Source organism: Ixodes scapularis, unplaced genomic scaffold (assembly GCF_016920785.2).
Source record: "Ixodes scapularis isolate PalLabHiFi unplaced genomic scaffold, ASM1692078v2 PGA_scaffold7__128_contigs__length_106722199, whole genome shotgun sequence".
Classification (NCBI taxonomy): domain Eukaryota; kingdom Metazoa; phylum Arthropoda; class Arachnida; order Ixodida; family Ixodidae; genus Ixodes; species Ixodes scapularis.
In genome coordinates this window covers 33,624,204-33,648,637 of record NW_024609882.1, presented here as the reverse complement: position 1 = coordinate 33,648,637, position 24,434 = coordinate 33,624,204, and the positions used below count along the sequence as shown (strand labels likewise).

The window sequence follows — 24,434 nt, the reverse complement described above, 5'->3', positions numbered from 1 at the left end:
GTTTGTCCAATTTTGAATTGTGGGTTATGCGTAGGCCTAGATAAGTGTATTCGTAAACCCGAACCAGTGTTTGTTTGCCGAAGTGGTATGTATAAAGTGGAGGTTCTTTCGTTTGGGTGATAAACATAAATACAGTTTTCTTTTTGTTGAGTGCCATTTTTCAATTTTTGCAGCACTTTGATACCTCCTGGAGGCTATTATTTAGGATGAGAAGAAGATCATCTGTACTTTTGGTTTCATGGTATAAAATTATATCGTCGGCATGCAACCCTAAATTCACATTACTTTTAGTGGCTAGATCGTTAATATATAACAAGAAAAGCAGCGGCCCAAGACTGGTCTCTGTGGTACCCCGAATTCTACATTTGCAATGCGAAATACAGTCTGGTTAAACATCACGTACTGCCCCCTTCCCATCAGAAGATCCCCCAGTCCAGTTTACTACCTGAACGTTCTTAAACATCGCTCGTAGCTTTAACAAGAGACTCTATGACACACGAAGTGGAAAATAGAGCCTGATGTTCGTGGCTTGAATAGAAGCCATTCATAATTGTTTGTCAGATATTTGGCAGTTGTTAATGTGGAGCATTTACGTCAGAGCTCAGACAAAACACAAGATATTGTCCGGGATGCTTAAAGACAAAAGAAAAAGGCTTAACTCCTATGGAAACGCAGCGAAGTCACCGGTCTTAAAACAATAGGGTGCGCTATTGATTAAAGAGCGGTGGTTTTGCTGGGTTTCCATAGGAGTTAAGCTTTTTTCTTTTTTTCTTTTTTTCTCAGGTAAGTTCACTCTTTGCAAATTTTATAGAAGAAATGCACCACTTGTGGGCTACGCTGCACGAAATCGTAGCGCGATAGGTTGAGAAGCCGAATTTTTCGGTCGATTTAAAGAGCCTGGCCGCTATTTGAGACACCCAGTATTTCGGAGCGAAGGAACCCGTTCTCCCAGGATTCATCTGCAAGCTGGTGTATTCGGCGGTTATGCTCGTTCGCTCGTTTTTCCTGCCTGCTCCGAATGCAAAATTTTCACCTTTAAATGTTTTCAAGTTCGCGAGTTTCTTTTTTTATATATATATATATATATATACTTATCTTTACATTTTCGAATACCAGCGCACATGTCGAAATTTCACTGTTCATGGTCCCAGTCGACGCTGACATGAAAGCCCCTTTTGTCTCTGCACTTTTTAACAGTTGGTTTTCTTTTTTTGCTCAGTGGTCGTTTGACGTCGTAGCGACCACGATTAGATTCTACATATTTATTTACACTATTTCACATTGATTAAGTCTACCGAGCAAACGGATCGTCCACGACCCTACCGAGACCGCCGGATGTATGCAAAGCAGAAAAATGATCATCTGAGGACGGTGTCAACATCAACATTCACATTTGATTACAATGGACGACAAGAAACTGTGTCTATTAGCCGCCTAAAATCCACAGCGTCAGTGTATTACAAGAAAAGAAATCAAGGAAACACGTCGAACATTTTTTGGAACTCAGGCAGTGTAAACATCCGTCTCGGGAGTGAACGGGGCAGCTAGTATTCACATGTGTCGTATTCTGTTTCGTCTCCGCAAGATGACGAAGGCCTGCAGCGTCGTCTTGGTCCTCGCGGCGAGCACCAGCCTGGCTTCTGCGTTCTTCTTCGGTGACTTTGGCCCCGGAGAGCCTCTCGAACGTCGCCAGGTAATAGATGTGTCATGGAGCCTGAACAACCAGACCGTCTACTTCAACAACAAGGCGCACTTCATCATGAACGTCACACTGTACGGCGACACGGCAGAAGATTGGTATGGGAGCAGCAGGCGATAACCCTCACTCGTTTTAGAACTCTGCTCTTGGGCGCCCGTTTCCGGGTCGTGCGGCGTCGCCGTCGGCGTCGGCATAACCGCACTGAATTTAGCGGGAAAATTGACGTCACAGGATCTCAACACCAATTCAGTTTCCCGCTAAATTTAGCGGCGAAAATGATGTCACATGATTCGGTGTCAAGTCACCCATAAACAAATCCAGTTTCTCCGCTAAATCTAGCGGGAAAATTGACGTCGCGGAGGAGGGGAAAGTACGGAGGATGAGGAAAGGATGAGGAAGAAAGGAGAAGGAGAGGAGAGGAGGAAGAAAGGAGAAGGATGAGGAGAAGAATAGAGGGAGGGGAGAGCAGGAGGAGCAGGAAAGAGGGAGGACGAGGGGAGGGAAAGGATGGAAGGGGAGGGGGAGGGGATATAAAGAGGAGCAGGAAAGAAGGAGGAGGGGGAGGAGAACGAGCAAAGGAGGGGAGGACGAGGAGTAGAGGAGAAGAGGAGGAGGAGCAGGGGCAGTATTTTGGCATACCGTCCCCTGCGTACTCTCCTGTCCTCCTCCTCAAGAGCTGCGCTCTAATTTCGCGTTAGAGAGATTCGTAAGCGTCTTTAATTTTTTTTTTGTCCCTTGTCCTTAGTTCTACGCGTATTAAAAACAAACAAAATTAAGGATCGCGATATTGGGGTCATTGTTCGTGTCGACCGCCATCTTCCAGGCACCAAGAGGAGGTGATAACCACGGCTACCCACGGGGGCACGCACTTCGACGCGCCGCTCCACTTCTACAAGGACGGCTGGTCGGTCTCCGAGGTCCCGCTCGAGCGACTGGTCTTCCCGCCAGTGGCGCTAGTGGACATCCAAAAGAAGGTGGCCTCCAACGACACATACCAGCTGTCCGCCGGCGACCTGCGAGACTGGGAGAGACAGCACGGAAGGCTTCCCGCCGGTTGCATCGTTTTCCTTCGCACCGGGTGGTACAAGGCGAGCCTAACGATCACTTAGGTCGACTCAGACCCACTGAATGAGCTGCGCGCTCACTCAGTGAGTGCTCATTCATTCACTCCTAGAATTCATTCCAAACGTGACCACATTCAATGGGCCTGCGCCCTTGTGGGAAAAAGTCCAAAGACTTACCAGCTTGTTATTGTTTTTTGCGAACGCCACTGTGCAGTATTTTCAAATCGACCATAAGAGGGTGTAATCTTTTAAACGGTCACATTCAGATTCAGGAAGCGTTTATTGGCCTTTTTTCTGAGGGAGAGTGGGAATGAGACCTGTGGCTCGCAAGCCTGGATCTAGGGATCTATACTTTCAACTTCCACCTTAGCTTTAATCGTCAACTCAAAAGCGAAATGAGAAATCACGTGGACGCGTGACGTGTATGGGCACCGGTGCGACGAGCCCAAGCTCTCACCGTGCTTCCTAAGCACACCATAAAACTTGTCATTCGCAAGTGATAATATGGGACGTCGAAGCACAATTGTCCCCACTTATCAGTGGCCTATGAGCGGTGGCGTGGCGGACCTCATTGGCCACGAACGTCAATCCAATTATTCGTCGACAGATTGATTGTTGACGGGCGATCGCAGTGCTCGTGGCGCAGTGCTCGAGTCTCCAATACGTGAGTTGGGGTCGACTGACGTGTTTTTGAGTATCGCGGGTCTATCACAGCAAAAAGGCGGAGAGCTTTCGTAGGAAAGGAGGCACGAAATAGTCCGCGATATTTCCGAACTCTCGCACCGAAAAGCAGGCTTTCGACTTTGTTCTATCCTTTTTATTTTGTCCCATTATACGATACGCGGCTACTAAAATCCCAATACAAAATAATTTATTGCTGCACAAGATTAAATTAAATTATCTTTTGGGTGTAGGTTTATACATGTCGGACGTTAGTCTGTCACAACGGGCGACAGTTAGACAGTACGGTAAAACCGCTAGGCAGCGATCTTTAATGTGCACCACGCAGTAGTGATACACGACCGCACGTCGGTACGATGCTCATCCAAATCGAAAAGGGCAGGGGTAGGGATTGAGCTCAGGATCCCTTGGTTCAGCCCAAGTTTCATTTACTCTGTTCGCTATTTTCTTTAGACCATGATATAGATTATGCATATAGGGCACGACTACCGGTCTGGTTGTTCTGTCTCTGGGTATTTTTGCGGCGCTACCGAGCTTGATTTCTCTGAGGAGAACCTCGGTTACCGACGTCAATATTTGTAGAGGATATCCAGCGGACCTTAGCCTTGATACTTGAGCGTCGAAGCTCGCCTGCATTGAATGTGAGCATGACTTGCTAATAGAGTTCTTAAGACATGACCTCACTATACCTCTTTTTACAAGTTTGGAATGTGCAGATTTGAATGGTAGAAGAGGTTTCTTTCCCCTGGGCTCATAGGATCAACAGATGTGATATGGTAGCACATACAGTCGAAGATCCAGGAATCGTAATGATCTTTCGACCGGCAGTTCGTAGGTGAGCTCGAGAGGATTCATGCAGTTCTTGAAATTGTAGAGGACCTCTTCCACCATGGCTGTAAAGTTTGTATCATCTGTAGCAAGGAAGATTAAAAAATCATCTACATATCTACATACTTTCACTGCTTTTGATGTATCCAATATTCGTTGTAGACTCCTGTCTTGATGTGCAAGGAAGATGTCACTAAGGACTGGAGCAATGCTGGATCCTATGCATACTCCTGTCTTTTGTAGGTAGGCATTTCCATCCCAAGCCGCGAAGGTGGACTTCAAATAGATCTTCAGTAAGTTTAGAAACTGACTTTGGGACCGACCCGCCGCGTTCATAAAGGGTATGACGCCAAAGGCGTGAATGCTTTCTTCCACACATTTTAGGAGACGTTCTTGGGGTAAGGAATAATATAGGTCCTTGATATCGATGGAAAATATCTTCAGCTCTTCCTGACGATGTTCTTCTAGAAAGCTGAAGACCTCGTAGGAGCTTCGAACCAGGTAGGGATCGTCAATTTTTAGCAGATTTAGCCTCTCCTGAAGGAATATTGCCACCGATTTTTGCCAAGTTCCTCTTTCTGAGACAATGACTCTAAGGGGACATCCTGGTTTGTAGGTTTTGGCGCTGAAGAATAATTCAAGGTTTTGATTTGTCTTCTATTCATCTGTTTTCCTTTTATTTTTATTTTGCCTTCCCCCATTTGCCTTGTCTTTCCCCTTTTCTTCCTTGGCAACCTATTCCTTGGGGTCGAAGAAGAGGAAGTTTGAAATACAATTCAGTTGATAGTTCAGCGCTGTGTGAGTGTATTTTTTTGTGTGTTTGGATTTTGAATAACTGTCTACTTGTGCTGGTTCGTGATGATGCCTTACCAACTCGCCCAATCTGCAGTATTAACAGGTTTTATTTCTAATACATCGGGCCCTTTTAAGCACCTTACGTTGACCCCAGGAGAGCTGGTCACTATGATCGCCATATCCATCTGCCAAGCACGCTCCTTCGGGTACTGCGTTTGACTACAGATGTTGCCACCGGAAATCTGGTCCCTTTTTGGAGGGTTCGCGCCATCAGTCGGCCACGGTAAGAGGATTTGCAAGATTCTCCAGTCTGAATGGCATCGACAGGCACGACACTACAGAAACAGCCTCTACATACAGTTGAATGTAAACGTTCCTCCTTACTTAGGCAAAAGAAAATGGAGAGATTACGCCTCCTTAAGTGAAAGAACGACAGAATGTTTGTGGCGGCTCACCTGAAGGAACCTCAGAGCAAGTACACCAAAGAAAGAGTGTGCTTCGAGCAACCCAGTCCACACGATCGGCAGCAACATCCATCTGCCAGAAGATGTGAGGGATGTCCTCAATCTTGGACCAAAGTTTGCAGTAGAACCTAAGCTGTCAGCATCGGAGAAGCTTTCTATCGTCAGACAAGTGTCGAGACGCCCTCCGGAGTCTGAGGTCAATAGATGCACTTAGAAGGAGTGGACTTACTTGTTCGATACAAACCGTCATTCTCACCTCTTTCCATCAAAAAAGTAGAGACTTATTTAAAGAAAAACTCGCTCTTTCTTATGCCAGCCGATAAAGAAGGTGGTTTTGTGGTCATGAACAAAGAAACGTACGGTGCTAAGGCATTAGAAGCCATCGCCTCAGTCTTCAACTGCCACAAAGAGGTCGCATTGAACAAGATAAAAAGAGAGGCAAGACAATTTTGTCAGTCACTCAAATTGAAAAAGCTCTGCTCTTCTATTGATCGCAGCAGAAATCAAAACCTTAAATTATTCTTCAGCGCCAAAACCCACAAACCAGGATGTCCCCTTAGAGTCATTGTCTCAGAAAGAGGAACTTGGCAAAAATCGGTGGCAATATTCCTTCAGGAGAGGCTAAATTTGCTAAAGATTGACGATCCCTACCCGGTTCGAAGCTCCTACGAGGTCTTCAGCCTTCTAGAAGAACATCGTCAGGAAGAGCTGAAGATATTTTCCATCGATATCAAGGACCTATATCATTCCTTACCCCAAGAACGTCTCCTAAAATGTGTGGAAGAAAGCATTGACGCCTTTGGCGTCATACCCTTTATGAACGCGGCGGGTCTGTCCCAAAGTCAGTTTCTGGACTTACTGAAGATCTATTTGAAGTCCACCTTCGCGGCTTGGGATGGAAATGCCTACCTACAAAAGACGGGAGTATGCATAGGATCCAGCATTGCTCCAGTCCTTAGTGACATCTTCCTTGCACATCAAGACAGGAGTCTACAACGAATATTGGATACATCAAAAGCAGTGAAAGTATGTAGATATGTAGATGATTTTTTAATCTTCCTTGCTACAGATGATACAAACTTCACAGCCATGATGGAAGAGGTCCTCTACGATTTCAAGAACTGCATGAATCCTCTGGAGCTCACCTACGAACTGCCGGTCGAAAGATCATTACGATTCCTGGATCTTCGACTGTATGTGCTACCATATCACATCTGTTGGTCCTATGAGCCCATGGGAAAGAAACCTCTTCTACCATTCAAATCTGCACATTCCAAACTTGTAAAAAGAGGTATAGTGAGGTCATGTCTTAAGAACTCTATTAGCAAGTCATGCTTACATTCAATGCAGGCGAGCTTCGACGCTCAAGTATCAAGGCTAAGGTCCGCTGGATATCCTCTACAAATATTGACGTCGGTAACCGAGGTTCTCCTCAGAGAAATCAAGCTCGGTAGCGCCGCAAAAATACCCAGAGACAGGACAACCAGACAGGTACTCGTGCCATATATGCATAATCTATCTCCTGGTCTAAAGAAAATAGCGAACAGAGTAAACGTGAATGTAGTGTTTTCAGCACCACACAAACTTCACAGCCTCTGCAAAAAAGTAAGCACCTCCTCAATCAGCACCGTCAGTTGCGCAAAGAAACACAGATCCAACTTTGTCCCAAGTTTCATTGCATGGCCCCTTTAGGTCCGACCACAACTAAAGGTACGATTCAATGAAGTCAGCGCCAAATGCATCTTTTCTTATTGCTGACAACAAAAAAAATGGTGGGGCGGGGGGGGGGGGGGGGAGGGGGGAGGGGGGGCACCAAGAGGTTGACACTGCGATTGTGCTGGGGGTAGAAAAATCACGTGTCGCCTTTGCGGGTCTGCAATCACCGGCTCAACCAATCGCGCTCACTGAAGGTCACGTGGTCCTGCGCTTTTTCCCTTTCGTGATTGGTTTAGCCGACGATGGCAAACCTACAAAGGCAACGAGCGCCGTGACCATGCAATTTTGGCACTGCCTGAATTGTTATACAAAGCGTCGTAGCCCTGGATGCTCTCGGACTTAATCTGAAACGGTCCATGGACCAACTCAACTCTCTGACATCGCGCCACTTCGGTGGCGCTGTTGTCGGCACCTGCGCATGCGCAGGTGGTTCACCTCGGGCGAATCTGGTCTCTGCGCAGGCGCACAGTGCCCACACCCGGCGTGGGCAAATGCGGGCCTGTTTATAAACAGAGAGCTGATCGATACTACCGCAATGCTATTCTTCGTGGGCCGGTATCCTGGCTCGCAGTGCCCGATGTCCACAGCGCCGAAGGGCGAGAAAACAAATTGCAGTTGCATTTCCAGCCATCGATAAACTGTCATATGTTGCTTTATGAGGAACGCAGCGGGCGCTAATTCCGGGGCAAGGTGTAAAATACTCTTTAAAGGCCGACGACCAGTTCACGCTTTCCGCTTTTCCCCTGCTTCCCCCTCTCCCCCTTCTACCCTGTCCACCGTTGCCTGTTCCCTCCTCCCCATGGTGAGGAGGATCTTCTGCCTTGCAGAATCTCGAGTCTGGTCGTCGGCCTTTAAGTGAAGGCTTCGCGGCACGGCAATGGCTGTGACGCGATCGACCAGATAAAGGGCTATAATGTTGCGCTATCGATCGATCGGAAACTTAGTTATTTAAATGTGGAGAGAAAGCCTTTTTTTCTTGCAGAAATATTTCAACCGAACCGCCTACAGAAACCAGGACGCCAACGGCGTCTTCCATTACCCAGCCATCGGCCCCGACGCGGCCACGTATCTGGTCCAGGGAGGCCGGGCGTACGGTATCGCCATGGACTCGGTGTCTGCGGACGTGGGCGGCCCGGTCAGCCACAACATCCTCCTCCGCGCTCAGCTCTACATCGTGGAAAACCTGAGCGGTCTGGAAAAAATTCCGGCCACAGGAGCCAGGGCCATAATCCAGCCCATGAAGATAGATGGTGCCAGCGGTGCCCCTGTTCGGGTTCTGGTCGTCTTACCGAATTAAAAAAAAAAATGAAAAAAGTAATCAGTTAAACATTAAAAAAAAAAAAAAATAAAGCGCGACTCAACTTTTCCTTACCTTGAATCCGAATGAAACGTACACAACGCAAGTAAAAACAAGCAATCGCTGTTTTTTTTTAGGGGCGAAGCTCCTTAGGGTTTAGCCTTTTCCGGCGTCTGTGCTCACATCAATTGCCATCCCCATCTGTCTTCTTAAAAAAAAAGAAAATTAAAAAAAATTTTGCGCAGTCGACAGGATTCAAATTTGTGCGGGAAGACCCCAATGGATTTCTAGTCCATCGCCTTAACCACTCGGCCACGACTGCGGGACGAGTAGGGGCTCTGAGATGTGGTAGTAACTCAAGAGCTGGGGTTTCTGTCATAGACGAAACGTTGCATGTAGCCGCTCAACGTCTATACAAAACAGGGCGCTGCGGTCAAATGCGTATATAATCGCGTTAAAGTTTGCATGCATTGGCTCAACGTTTATAGACGAGAGGGCGCTGCGGTCAAATGCTCAAATGCGTATATAACCACGTTCCATACCACACATTCTCTTTCTGACATGGATGAAAACGAACAAAAAGCTCGGCATGCTGCGGCTCAGCGTTTACGCAGACAGGAAGCTGCTCCGGAGACCAAGGGCCCTAATCTGGCCACTTGGCGAAAAAGTCGGTGAAAAATCTGGCGGCTGTGATTGGCCGACGCCGCACTCGACCTTGGCGCCGGCCAATCGTAGCCGTCAGATTTCTCGCCGTCTTTCTCGCCAAGTGTCCAGGGCCTCTAAACTCGTCAAACACAAAGTTGGGGCCGAAGTTGACGGAGCGCACCGATTGGCCTAACCCGACAATGACTTCGCGTTTTTTTTCACCGACGTCCAATCGGCGCGCTCCGCGAACTTTCGGTTCTAACTTTGTGTTTGACGAGTTTAGGGCCCCAGGTTAGGGCCCCAGGGCGCGAGAAGCTGCTGCAAAGCGTCAAAAACGCCATATAACCCGGAGTTGAGAGCCCGGAAGCACCATCAGCACTACCTATGAACAAAATCAGTATCAACAGCACCACCAGAGCTTTACCCCAATCAACATCATTCACCACGTGGAAATGCGGTCTTTTTTATTTTCTCGAAATAAATTGGTGTCGTCTATACTACTGGTGTTGTCGAGAGTGTCTATTAGGGCTTTCACCCAAACAATACAATAAAATGAAATATATAAGCGTATACAAATCTACGGATAAGAAGACGAATACTGTGGGCGTCCCCTTTAGGCGACGCCCGATCTGGCCCCGCCTCGACCGCCCAGAAGGAGATGTCAGAACGCAAGTTGCGAAGGATTTACTGCCTCACAACTGGATGATCTGGAGGCAGCGCCTTGTCATTTCACCGTTCCGGTAGCCGACCATCAACCAGCTTGCCGCCTGGGCCCTGCCCCGTGCTATCCTCGTCTTCTCCCTAGGCCCCCGTGGGCCCATGTCCAGCCCCTCGCGGCCGTGTTCTTCACAACACAGATACAGATTTTTCGCTCGTCCTTACTTTGTCGTATAATGGTGAAAAAAAGCGCCGATGTCCTGTTCGCCCTGTGTCGCGAACTGTTTATCACGATGCAGCACCATGTACAGTACGACACCTGTTGAATGTCTGTATAGACCACGATAACTTTTTGTTACAGTAAACTGGAGGGTATACGAAGCGCAAAAAAATTGGGGTGAGTGTATGTTTATACAGCCTATAGAAGTCATTTTTCCTCAACGGGCGACGTGTCTCCCAGATGTAGATGAGGAAATTAGCCAGTGCAGTAAAACCGCCAGCCTGGGGACTTGAACGTGCGTCACGCAATAGTGATACACGACCGCATGCCGGTATGGTGCTCATTCAGATCGAAACGGGCAGGGGTAGGGATTGAGCCAAGGATCCCGGGGTTTATACGAAGCGCAATCACCAACGTTAGTGCGCCAGATAAGGTAATCACTGAAATTTAAACGAGATATATCGTCGTTTAATTATTGTATTTTCTGTGGCCTATTTATAGTTTGCTATTTTGTCAACATCGAAGCTATTGTGAAATATTGTGGGGCACAACAACATTATATTGGCATACTCATCACACAGGAACACCCAAACACAGAGAACAGTTATAGTATAGGGAGGGTGTCGTTAATCAGATACCCCTTGGATGTAATAGAGTGTGAATCGGCCAGACAGGCCATCGAATAAATGATGGGCTAAGAGAACACGCGCTCTCGATGAGGTCTTCGCCCTCAGGCAATCTCATCGTAATAGATGTGGCAGTAAGACTGGGGGAGGTGAAAGTGGGGGGAATCGGAGAGGCGCACAATATGTGAAAAGGTTTGCAATGCTCAGGCGAGTTGCTGGGAGCTAGTCATGTCATTTAATACTTGAGGGTATGGTGCAACAAAGGGGAAAAAAAGTTTTAGAAGGCAAGAGACGTTCCCTTCTGTATCAATACCTTCGACTAAAAGTGTTTTTTTTTTTTCCTTTTCGGCGCCACAGTTTTAGATGGTAAACGACATGATTAGTGTATAACATATCTCGATGTGGAAATGATGTGTGTGTAAGTGCGCCCTCAAACGCTCTGTTTGATAAAGAACTGGTGCTCCTGGGGGCACGTGTCTAATACACTTAGTGCATGACAAGATGATAATGATTGCGTCCTATTGATTCACGGCGATTTAATAATTCATTTGAGAGTCAGCGCTCTGTCTGTCTACGTCTAGCTCTTCTTGTCCTTCGTCTCGTTTGCTCTGTTTTTAATCGCCTAAACCCATCTCATGGTTTATAAGTGTGTCGTTTCTGAACCAGCTCGCCTGCACTCCCTCACTTCTTACGATTAAATTAACAGCGCATTCCTTTAGTAAAGCAAAACAAAAAAAGGTTTTAAAGCTCCCGCGTGTAATTTTTGCTATATATGCGTTTGATTTCAGACACGTTTATGCCACTCAAAGTTCAGGACAAGTATAAAGCTCCTGGCATATATTATGAGACGAGCAATTTAGCCCGTCAGAGCTTGATTTAATAAAATCGTCCATGTTTCCGCCCGCGTTACATTATTATAACAACGAATCACCCCAACAAACTTGAATGATGAGCTAAACATTGAGAAAAGTCCAGTCGCGAGACAACTTAAAATGAACGAGAACTGGAAATAATGTGTCCTTGCTTACCGAAAACCCATCTCCATAGATTTTGCCCGTTTTTGATGTTTGTAGCCACACAACTTCTCTAGAATTTAAAAAAAAAATAAAAATAATATAGTTTCGCTTAACGTTACGCGTCCAACAAGGTCCGATACGTTACAGAATCACGTCATTTCACCGCAAGTCGGAACGCACACGGCGTCAAGAGGCGACAACGTAGGGCGTAAATAGCGCGATTCGTCTCTCAGCGGGTATAAAGGTCGTATTTCAAAAGATCATCAAGCAACACAGGCGGGTCTCCATATTTTGGGCATTGCTCTCAAATGGATTCGAGTCCTCGCCAAGTGCTGACGTAGCGTTCGTGTCGAATACATGTGAAGCTGAGTACGCGCCGAACCCCTCCGCAGCATTCGTGTCCAATGCATGTTCAAAGTGTACGCTCACAATATGGCGGCTCCTGAAAATAGACGCAGCAGCCACTGGCTGCTGCGTATATCTTTGTATAAGTGGACGCGACTTACTTATAGAAAAGGTATCTATTGTCACCGGCTAATTTGACCAAACGCTAATTATGCGCACTCACCTCATGTTCTCGTGTCTGTGTGCGTGCGTGTGTGTGTATCTGCTTGCCTCCTAAACCTTGACTGCCCAGCAGCGCAGCCGGACGTAACCAGTCACAAGAGGCTTAAAGGCCCAACCACATAAGGCGTATTTTCGACGTAGTTACAGGCGTTTTGGCGGACGTAATCCCGACGTATGGCGGGATTACGTATGGCGACCGAGACAGATCTCGGCGCTCCCGCGTATTTCGGCATGGCGTATCCGGAAGCGTACGGCGCGCTGCCGGCCAATCAGCTCGCGAGTTAACAGGCGGAAGTTGCTCGAGGATTGGCTTGTCTAGCCTTCCGGCCGGCTGGCTGGCTCGATTCAGCCGCCGAAACGGGCGCTCGCTTGTCGCGTTCCTCGGTTTATCCGCGACCTGTACGGAATTGCTATATCTCTTTCCACGAGCGATGAACGATTGAAAGAGAAGAAAATATCATCCAAAGGGGCCGATATGAAAAACTTATAAAAGGAAGGGTTTTGACCAGAAATCGCGGCCGTCCTTCTGACGGCACTTGTTAGCAATTTGGCGATTGGAAGGTACATTTCTGAGACAACCGTTAGCAAATTATGCCTTTGTTGCTGATTAATATTCAGTTATTTCTGTCCCCTTGCGAAACACAAAATTATAGCAGCCGATTTACATTTTACCTCGTTTCGTGGAAAGCGCGAGTGGGCCCGACTCGCGCTTTTCTAGACCAAACGCCGAGGAGACGCCGACGAAAAGAGCCGTGTGTGGTTTGGCGACCTTCCCTTCCTTCCCTTCTGGGAAAAAAAGCACACACCAGATGCGCTGATTACGCCCGCCGAAACGCGCGTGAATTCGTCCAGAGTACGATATATATGGGCCGGTCTTAAGGTCTGATTGTAGCTCCGTCGGTCGTAGACAAGCGCAAAGTGCATGTAAACCAGTCTTTGGAGCGAAACGAGGTATAATGTGCCCTCCTATCCTGCCAAGAACGAAAAGCGCAAGGATCCAGCGTGATGCCTTTGCACTTCAGGAAGGCGGAAGAATTTCTCGATACTTCAATAACGGAAATGGGAGCTTTTTTTCTTTGCTTGTGCCCCACTGCCTAGGTTATTTTCGCTCATCCACAGCCCAGACATTTCGTTGTATCCGACTTTACTCTTTCTTTTTGATACGGCCTTAATTGATTCTTACTCAAGACGATAACCTGAAAGTACGGCGCGGTGGAGGCCTGCGCGCGGGGGTATACGATGGAACGCCGTTCGGCGGAGCACGTCGAGATTAATTAATTAGCGGGGCACAGCGAGCCCAATCAAATTAAGGATCGGCGAGCGCATTCGCTCTTGCCGAGCGAGCAGACGGCGGAAAGCATGCAAAAATTGCATAATGACTCGCGCAGCCTTCCCCTCTCATCGAACAAACATGGGAAAACACGGGGGCAGGAAGTATTCTTACCGGTATTTTTTTTTTTACGAGTTTCACAAAATGCGCAGTTTGGAGCAAACTCTATCGACAGAAAGTCGAATTCCGATCGATTAAATACGTTTTCCGAGTCACTATACCGTGCTCCTTTTTGAATAATAAAAAAAAATCGGTTCGTCTTTTCTATTAGGTAAATAACATTTTCGAAGAAATTGCAATTAAGCGAGTTCTCGGCGATCGCACTTTCAGTGTTGTTGCTCGCGTACTGCGTCGTTTTTCAGAAAGCTCTCTTTTTCTCTTTATCTTAATCGCAAATTGCTTTCGTCCGCACAATATAATTTTATAGGATATAACTCGTTGTGACCGTTTTTCTGTAGATTTTAAAATTAACAATAAGCATTAAGCACTTTATTCTCATATGCCACCTTTGTGCAGGAAGTAGAGGAAAACCTGGAACCAGAGCGAAACCAGAACACGCATATTATAAATGGGCAACAAACAAAATTAATCTAGATTCCAAAAAATTAAGAAGGCACTGTTCAACACTTACTGGAGATATTATGTAGCTTATGGCACACAGGTTACAAAGCAACGACCCACCAAACCTGTTCCTGTTTGTAGAAGGTATCACCCTGAAATTTTCAAACAAAAATTACCAAGTCTAGTTTTAACCGCGGTTGGTGCAGTCATTTCTTGACAATTCGCCAGGGTCATCAACGAACAGGACTGTTGTCTGTCAAGTAAAAAGCAGGGTGTAGAATAAAAACGAAGATGATATTTTTCCCCAGAATCCTGTCCCCCGCAAAGAAATGAAGACACCGAACTTTGGACACCTACCGCAATCTATGAGTGACGGCGGCAAGCCATGTATTTGGTTGCCGCCGTCTCTCATAGATGGCGGCAGCCTTTCCACTCTGGCTTGTCGACTTGCGGCCGGCCATTACTTTCCATTGTACAGCTCCGCTGGTCTTTTTTCTTCACCAGAGTGGAAAGGCTCAACGTTTTTAAATAACCCTTTCCAAAATACCGAGCCATCCCCTGTCCGCCATTGCTCGATCACGTGCTCTGAGCATGTATTGGACACGACTGTGACGTCAGAGTTCGGCGTGAACTCGGCGCGGCTCGTATCGAGGACGAGTGTAACGTCAGCGTTCGGCGAGGACTCGGATCCAATCACACACTTCCCGTCCAAGCAATGGCGACCGCCAGTGTTGCTTGATGGACTTTTAAAAAGGGTCTATTACACTGCCTTTATTGTGATAATACAAATGCAACCTTGCCAAAAGAATACCAGGAATATAATTTTATTTACCCAGTGATTCGTGTGATTTGCAGATCGTTTTATTATTGTCATGTGACTTCATTTTGTAATAAAGCATAGTAATCAAATAATACAAAAAGCAGCACGACACAGTTATTTTTTTAATTCGACTTCATGAGGATATCGGTGGGCTACAATTTTTTTCGCTCAGGTTAGTGTGCTAAGTAAGCACATCTCGACAAAACACTGAATGACTCCCTTTTTGTTTGAAGCGAAAAAAAAAAACACACGAAGATGGCTTGTTTGCGCTACTAATGTCGGGAGATGTGGATAAGTTGACGTTGTTATCGTGAACAAGCTTCACTAGTCAGATTTTCCTGTGTGTTTTGTACAAGTGCAGTGGGAAGTTTTCATTTTGGAAAACTAACCTAAACTAACGTTGGTACCTGCCAATAGATTTTCCAAGTAAAATCCGAGAGAAAAAAAAGAAAGAAAAGGAAGATGAATGGTTGTTTCAAAGCAAACTCGCAGCCTAAAAAGAAAAAAGAAACGGCGCCAATGTCGTTTTCGCGCTAACGGTTTCACGAAGTCTGCATACATAGAAAAAAACATCTCCATTCGACGAGCAGAACAAATCAACTGTTAAAGGGAAGATGGGGCACTTCTACATTTGAGAAAAAACGTTTGAATTGCGTTCATCTTGGCTTTAGAATAACAAATATCACAATTGTATTTCAATGCGATGCGCCGGAGAGCCATAAGAGCAATTTGAAAATAGGGCTGAAGCCCCGCCTCCCTAGCCTTGGCAAGCCAAAAGATCCGTCGATGACGTCACGGACAGCGACTGTCTTTCGCGTTTTTCTCGCGTTTAACAATACTTGCGCTGAAAATGGTTTTGGTATTCGGGTTCACGAGGTAAAAATACACTAGAATTCACTTCTAACTCATTTTTTTCAAGAAGCTCCGTAGCTTCCCTTTAAGAGTATTTGGGAATCCTTTTCATATTGCACGCACGTTACGCTAGTTCAAAACTTACGGGGTCCGTTCTTCCTTGTCAAACTCCTCAACAGCGAAATTGCATTTTCTTCTCTCTTTTTCTTCTCGCATTTGAAGACATCCTCTTTTTGCAGGCTTCATTGTGCACAAACTTTGAGATGCCCCGCTTCGTACTTGACAGGTCTTCAACAAAAGCGATGGATCTCGCCAAGGGGAACGCTTCGTTTTTATGCTTTTATGTTTGCACTGCTTTTTAATGGTACGTACTGAGTCGCTAAAAAAGCTTTGCCGTTGTTGTAAACAAGCTCTCGTCGAAGCAATTTATTTGTTTCGATAGAGTCTTTCCTGTGGAAGTATATATAACACGTCAATACTTGGGCCGGGGGGGGGGGGGGGGGGTGGGGAGGAGCAATCTTGTCAGCATGTTTAAACCTAATGAGTTCCTCGTCAAGTGCAGTTTTTATCCTGTGTATGTATTAGTCAAGGAAACTCCACGCAAGTTCCATCGATGGTGCATGTAATACCATGGTGACGTTGGACCATTTATTATTTGCTGCTTCCATAAAACGAGTGCGCAAGTTTTTTGTTCTGTTTTGTTTCTTATCGTGGGCGTGATTTGTGTTTGACAGTTTGTCGTGGGCGTCAAATTATTTGTGTGCTGCTTGTAAGACCTAATATAAACTGAAGCTCGCTGAAGGCTTTATGAAGTATGTCATTTTTATACTACACCCTTAGAAAACAAATTTCTGTAAAAAAAAGGGCCTCTGTGCAAGTCTAAAAAAATTTATACGTAGGAAACATGCTTACGAGTATACACTGCCATTCTTAGTGTTCTTTGACTATATAAAAACGCAAAATAAAACCATCTTGCGACAATCAGCAGCACTGTACAGTGCCCCTTTATTGTTCGGGATTTTTGGAAAGCAAAAATGTATTTACTGAGCCTCCCACTTTTGCGTCGAGACGGCGCGTTCTGGATGACGACATGGGTGTATGACCCAGGCTTTCAAAGTGGCGGCATCAACCGCATTCATATGCGTAGTTTCTTATGAAGGCAAACTCTTTAAAGGCCGAGGCGACGCGACGAATTACGTAAGGGGAGCGCAAATGTAGTTCGCCACTTCTATAAATCATTCGTTCGCTTGTGCAAGAAATTCAAGATGTCGGTTTTTCAACTCAATTACGACTGGCAACAAAGCAAGTCTAAAACAGATGGATATTCGGCTCAACCGGGCCCTTCCTCTTTATGAGCGCACGCTTAAAAGTTGCACTAGCTTGTATTACTTAAATTGTGAACATCAAAGGGAACGTCCTAATCTTATATTAAATAACTATTAAATTTCATGTTGAGCTAATCACATAATAAAAAAACATGGTTTATATTGATTATTACGCTATATAAAATAAAAACTGAAATTGTGCAATGTTCAAACCCTCCTTCATTCAAAAGAAAAAACTAAAACGCCGCAAGTTTAGAACTACCCGGGGGATAACATTGCTCCTGCACATATTAGAATATTGTTAATACTATACAACGAATTAGAGTCTCCTATATAAGTTATCTTTTTCAGCAAACTTGGCCTGGTTTTTTTTTTATTTTTAGATAACCAAAACCAAAACAGCGGCGCGCTCCAGTTGACTTGGCGAGTACAAGCAGAAATTTTTAGCAGCAAACATTTCTTATTCATTAGCACGCCAAGAAAAACAAGCTTATATTTCGATATCACAAAAAATGCTTTAACATAATTACGAGAATCTATGTAAATGAACACCGAATATTTTATTGCGACAATTAACTTTGTAGAGCCTGAGTCTTTAAAAAATGTTAACGGTATGAATGTTTTCACTACATGAGGTTGACCAACCACTGAGATCTTCCGATGCTGCTTCAACACTATAAAAGTAACATTTAGTGGGGCGGTCCGATTGCTACGTGCATCACCAAGCATGGGCTATATGACCACGTGTCGTTAGAATCATAAACACTGGACGGGATTGGAATTGAACAAAGGATTTCTGAGTTCTGCAGCGCAAGCTTTCTATCAACGCGTGAAACCGAACTGCGATCCGCTAAGCACACTCGGCTACCAATTGCCCCTAAGGCAAAAAAAGAAATCGAGCATTAGCGATCAATACTATATTTATAGAAAGGTACGGTTTCACCGTGGAGATAGTCTTCTACCATTTGCCCGTAGAGTAACGCGGCTGGGCGGGAGATTGATATGCCAGGACTAATTATGATGATGGTTGCACACTGCAGAAACCGGGGAACGTAATGTTGGGCGGGCGCGGCGAGCAAGGACCGCATGGATTGCCAACTGAAATGAGCGGACCGGTTCTCTGAATCATTGTGCGATCCCGCGCGCTACGATCTCACTGCAAGATTCGTGGTCAACGGAGTCCCACTACAAGACGGTTCGGGAATTCGCGAAAGCTTACTACGAGAATTCGTGTTTATGACGTCATAAATACGCTCTTAACCTCGTTCCACTAAAGTTCCTGCTGTAACCTTAACTTCTTTTTTCTTTTTTTAAAGAAAGCTTCGGTTAATTAGGAGGAACTGTGTTCCACATACTTGGTAGTTTATGCACAGCAGTGTTTCGGATAACTGTGAATACTTCGTTGTTTATAGTGGGCACTCTTTCAGATATCGAAGAACTTCTGGTTGTCGTTTGAATCTACAGCAAAGTTTTATATAGAGTATTTATAAGCAGAATAGGACACATCACAGCCAGGAACAATTAACGGTCGAAGCTGGATGCTCCGTTCCTAGTGATTTTATAAAACGTTCGTCTTTCTCGCATCTCTTCGCTTGTGCCGCTTGTCTTGCTCGCAGCGATTTCTTATTCTTCTCGTCGCCCATAGACGTTTAAACAAGACATTCTATAATCGTAAACGATAAATATAAATATACGTAACTTTTCGGAACTTGAGCAAATTGTTTTTTTAAGTGGATCAGGGTAATTAAAATGGCGTGTAAACGGAACGACAATTCATGCAGCTCCTACGTGTTGCAGACTTTAAAAAAAATTATTGCGAAAGGAACTGCCGTTTCACAAACATTATATATATATATATATATATATATATCAGGATCCAGTAAACATTTGACTTGCTCTACCAATATTACGTGGAACGGTAATGTAAGTCGCATCTATGTGAAACCAGATTTAAAAATGTAGGCGACAGTGCGCTCTGTGGAAGGAGGCAAGCGCGCACGCTCGTTTCTTCAAAAAAGGGTAAACAAATAAACCCTAAGCCTGAAGTTAGCATTACGCAGAATACGTTTTCGCTCAGTGTATATATGTGCGTATGAGTGCACGTTCGCTAGTTTTGCCTTTCGCTGTTCGCACATAGATGCCAAGGTATGCGTAGAGCAATATATGATACCTTTATGCTAAAGATTGCGGTTTAATCGCTGGGCGAATATATTTGAAAAAACAATATGATGCCTAAAAGGTAGAAACCAGCCCTATAACACTTTCTGGGTTAGAAATGGGCTACTGCACATGCGCACTGCGCTGATCACGTGAAAGAACCCGTTATTTTGCCAGATCCAACCGATGAGCTGGAAAAACATATGAAACAACCAGCCAAAAATGCGTGTGTTGTGCGTGTTTTAAAAATAAATTCAGATTTTTTTTTTCAGCTGGCGGTGAATGTTTTGTGGTGGATTTACTTCCCAGAGGCGTTGCATACTGCGATGTGTCCTCGCTGAGCTTAAAAGCGCCAGTAAGCATAATACCGGAGGTGATGCCTTATAACAATGCACCTGGGTTAAAAACCGTCGTGCCGAGGTAGCTTTGCCGAAATGTGAACGCGACGAAAAAGGCAGCGCGTGTGCAATTCTGTCGAAGGCACAAAGCCGTCGCTACAGTCTGAGCATGTCATGTATGACTTGTGAATTCTCGGCCATAAAAAGCTGCAATTAAAAATTTCTAAGCCCTCGCGAGTGTAAAATAGTGTTTCGGGGAACCACATCTTGTAAAGATTACGCGAAATTAATTTGCCTGACTGTGTTTAATATTATTATGATCACAATACAGGGTGTTTTCTTAAGCCTTACAGATTTGTCTAAAAAAAGCCGTGAAAGCTACATTTATGCGGTTAGTGCAGGTGATTTATACGGCCAGGGGGACATAGTATAAATGGCTAATCGTAACTATCAGTCGGATAATTAAGTAAATTTTGCTAATTAACTTTCTAATTAGAGAAAATACGCATATGATTCAAATTAGAAAATTGCAGAGCGTCATAGGAAATCACTAAATCAACTCTTTGTAGAAGCATATAACGCAGCGGAATCATTTTACGGTGTTCCGTAAAAAAAGCTGCGTTTGGACGCGTTTCTAGGTTTTGGTTTCAATCGGAGCGCATCTCTGCGCCCGCGGCCCTACTCCCCAGTGGCTGAGGAGCGCAACACACGTGCGCCCCACTTCGCTCCACTTTGCGAGGGAGGCGAGGGGGTGACTTCACCCTGCGATTACCAGGGAGCAGGACCGCGGGCAGAAAGGTGTGCTCCAATAAGAAACCGAAACCTAGAAACGCGTCCAAATTTAGCGTTTCTTCAGAACGCCGTAAAATGCTTCCCCTGCCTTATATATTCCTAAAAAGGGTTTATTTAATGGTTTTTAATTATGCTTAGCCAGTCTAATTGGAGCCACATGTCTATTTTCACAAATTAAATAAGCTGTTTAACAAATTATACGAAATTAGCTAACTGATCGTTACAATTATCCCCCGATACTATGTTCCCCTGCCGTAAAACTCACCTGCACAAAAAACATAAGTGTAGCTTTCACGGGTTTTATAAAACAAATATGTAAAGCTTCAGCAAAAAAGAACAAAAGAGAACTCGATATCATCCAAGTAATAACTAAATAGCTTAATCCGTAAAGACACGTTACCAAGAGAAATGAACACTTTTCTGTCTAGATTTAGCCCCATAGCATAACAAAAATGGAGTTTGTTAATATCCGTGTAATATGGGCCACTCTCCCTAAGAAAATAAGTATTCTCAAATTTACTCTACAACTTTAACACGCAAAAGTATCAAAATGGATCCACGGTGCTCTGCCGACATTCTGCCGTTGAACCTTACAGCTGATATCAATTTCGGCGCCACCAAGCTTCAAAATAACGGAACTTAATTATCTACTGGGCAGAGTTTTTGTTTGCCACGTGCCGCCACGATCTCAAGCGTCGTCATCCAAGTTTAGAACGCCGACCTCTACCGTCATCTCGTGAGTTGAGGCCGCGTCACCACCACGTGACCTCGCCAGAGGCTACGAAAAGGATCGGCTGGACGGCCGCCTCGGGATTTGCAGCCAAGCTTCGCCAGTGCACTAAACGTATCGCGAATCTTTCGCAGGTGTGTACACTTACTAATTCCTTAGTCATAGCCGTATATTTTGAGTTATTTTGGCTGTGAATCCCATCTGTGTGTAAATAGGTGTTGACGTTGTAACGTAATGAATACAAGTCGGAAGGTTCTCGTCCTGCTCGAAAAGAAAGACTCACCAGTTATCACCAAAATATTTCAACATTTTTGGTTTGGGACCGTTTTGTCATTTCAAACTGCTCGCTGTCCTCATTGCACTTGTTCTGCTACTTTCATCAGCAAGTGGCATTGAGCGAAACCCAGGTCCCACATAACGCTGAAAGAATAGATAAACTGCAAGAAACTATTGATAATCTGATAGCAGGATAGTAATAAAAAAAAGAGAGAAAACGTATTCAAATTAAAAACGAAATCAACAAAAGTATTGCAGACCTGGGCACTCGTATGTCCAGCCTGAAAGTCAGAGTTGCTAAAATCGGCCAAATAAAGGAGAACCTGGCTAACGTCACCGAAACCTTTGGTATTGTGGAGCGGTAATCTGCGAGTGCGCACGAGCAACTTTCTGTGTTAAGGAACTCCTTGGGTGGCATGAATGGGCAGATGCGCAGAAAAATCCGAATTTTGGTATTTTGCCGGAATGTGAAAACGAAACCTGGAGTGAAAAGAACTAATTTAGTGAAAAATATACTGACGCCTAACCTTGGCGAAATAGAAAGAGCACATCGATTGGGGCCGAAGAATCTAGATTCTAACCGTCTAATAATTGTCCGGTTTTTCAGTTTAAAAGGCAAAGATAACATTCTCCAAAATGCTGCCAAACTAAAAAAAAAAAAGTGTCATTGAGGGTATGGGTTTTGGAGCATTTTTTACCGAGAATACGCTTCTGAAGAAAAACGTTGCTAGATTTTGCAGCACGGTTTAGGGATCAGCATACTAGGTACAAACTTTCGTTTGATAAATTGCATGTTGGTAATGAAATGTATGTGTATGACTTTGCTACTGAAACTGTCGCACCTGTTCAAAGGCCACCTGAAGTTGTCCGTGCAAACGAATGACAAAACCCCAGTTTACGTCAACGTTCTGTTAATCCGACATCGTCCTTTTTTGTTGTAACTTTTTGTAGTTTACTTTCAAGGCAAGATGAATCTGAATGCATTACCGCCTTCTGCAAGCCTGCCATAATCATTCGAACTGAAACTTGGTTAACGTCATGCGCAGACAAGAGAGAGTCAACACTGAACAAATCGTATATAACTTATACCGTGAAGACCATTCAAACGCAAGGAGCGGTGGTGTACTGACTACAGTTGAAGCTAAATTAAGATGTACACCCGCCGGCAATATGAAGGTGAACACCTTACCTGTTTTCTTGCCTGTTTTACGGCTACCTAAAGCTATATTAACTCTCAGTGTCTCAAATGGTGCGTGGCCTAGGGTCTCCACTTTGTGTTCTAGCCATCTTCTGGAACATATATCTTGTTCCAAAACTTGCAGGAGCGTCAAAAACAAGAAGAGGGCTGTTCACCTTCATATCGCTCACGGGTGTACGTTAATAACTTATGGCAGGTTTCTTGAAACGTTGTGGATACGTCTGAAGCTAAGGTTTCGTAAAGTTTTAATCGGTATTTGTTATCGTCCGTCAAACACAAACTCTAGTGAATTTCATGATGCCATGTATAGTTGTATGGGGCACTTAACGGAAGCTTACCCAAACGATGACGTAATATTAGCGGGCGACTTGAATTTTCCGGGTATAGACTGGCCGAAGCTTGGTTCCTCATTTCAGTGTGCAAATCTGGGTCACTGCAACGATTTCCTTGCCTTGTCTAGCTGTTTCGGTGCTGTAGCTGCACCAACTAGTAGCCACTCTTACTCGAGGCAACGCGGTTTTAGACCTATTGTTTGTCAACAACTCTGACCAAGTAAGCACAATAAACGTTTTTAATTTCATCAGTGATCATGCGATTGTTCACGTCGAAACTAACTTTACCTCCGGAAACCGAGTAAACAATCGCAAGACAATATATAACTACGCGCGGGCAAGTATGAAAGCTATAAATATCTTGCAAAATGTATTTTTTATAATGATATTTAGCTCATCATCAAGACCCCTCGGTCGAAGAAAAATGAACCCTATTTAAACATGCAATTCATAATTTGGTGGAAAGCAACATTCCTAAAATCAATATCGCATCCGACTATCTCTCACCCTGGTTCACAAACGTATGTTGAACAATGGGAAGAGGTTGTTCCAAAAAGCAAAAAAGAACTAACAGGGACAGTGATTTATTCGGACATAGTCTTTGGTCAAAAATTTTAAAAAGGAAATTATAAACGCAAGAAAAAAAAGTTTTTTCGGAGACAAACTGTTACATGGGTTAAGAACCGATCCTCGTAAGTACTGAAAAATCTTAAATTCCAGTGAAACTCGAAGTAATTCGTTGTTCACAGACCGGGAGGGTGACCGCCTGTATGATAGCGATGCGGGACATATGTTGAATAGCTTTTCGCTTCCTTCGCCCACCGGAGTCTAGATTTCTACAAAAGCCTCTCATTTCCTTCACAAGTAACGGTATCGCCAAACTTGTTGATAAACACCCGTCTCACTGCCCCACCGGCGATCATGTCATATCTTCAAAGGTACTAAAAATGTTAAATCACTCGGCCTCTCTTCTTTTGTCTCTACTTTTTCAGCGAGTCTTTACACTGGCACTGTTACAACTCACTGGGGTTTTGCTATGGTCCAATCAATTTTCAAATATCGCAGATAGTTTGACTCCTCCAATTATCGGCCTATCTCCCTCACAAGCGTTCCGTGCAAGGTAATGGAGCACGTCATTTTTACAGCTATCATGCCCCACCTCAACGGCAATGACTTCCTTTTTTTTTTTTAATCAGCACGGCTTCAGCAAAACTACTTACATAATACTCACCTATTTGAGTTCATCACGGGTTTGCACTTAAACACTCATGTTGGCACCCAGGCTGATGTTATTTTTATCGACTTTGCAAAAGCATTTTATACAGTTCGGTATGGTCCCCCACCTTAAAATTGTCCGATTTTCAAATCAACTCATCTATCGCAGAATGAATCGCATCACTTTTGCGTGGTAGAACCCAATCAGTAAGGTTAAACGATACCCTTTCCTC

At 44.7% G+C, this 24,434-nt stretch overlaps 1 protein-coding gene across 1 annotated transcript; it reads left to right on the top strand.

Moving 5' to 3' along the window:
- Nucleotides 1-1,585: 1,585 nt before the first annotated feature.
- Nucleotides 1,586-8,544, top strand: LOC8042573 (isatin hydrolase). Its single transcript, XM_029975688.3, has 3 exons — nucleotides 1,586-1,797; nucleotides 2,523-2,787; nucleotides 8,230-8,544. Exons 1-3 carry the CDS (start codon nucleotides 1,586-1,588, stop codon nucleotides 8,542-8,544), a joined length of 792 nt encoding a protein of 263 aa, XP_029831548.3.
- The last annotated feature ends 15,890 nt before the right edge of the window (nucleotides 8,545-24,434 follow it).

Coding starts and splice junctions, on each gene's coding strand:
- LOC8042573 (XM_029975688.3), top strand. CDS start 1,586: ATGACGAAGGCCTGCAGCGTCGTCTTGGTCCTCGCGGCGAGCACCAGC. Junction 1,798..2,522: donor GGCGACACGGCAGAAGATTG/GTATGGGAGCAG, acceptor GCCATCTTCCAG/GCACCAAGAGGAGGTGATAA. Junction 2,788..8,229: donor TTCGCACCGGGTGGTACAAG/GCGAGCCTAACG, acceptor TTTTTCTTGCAG/AAATATTTCAACCGAACCGC.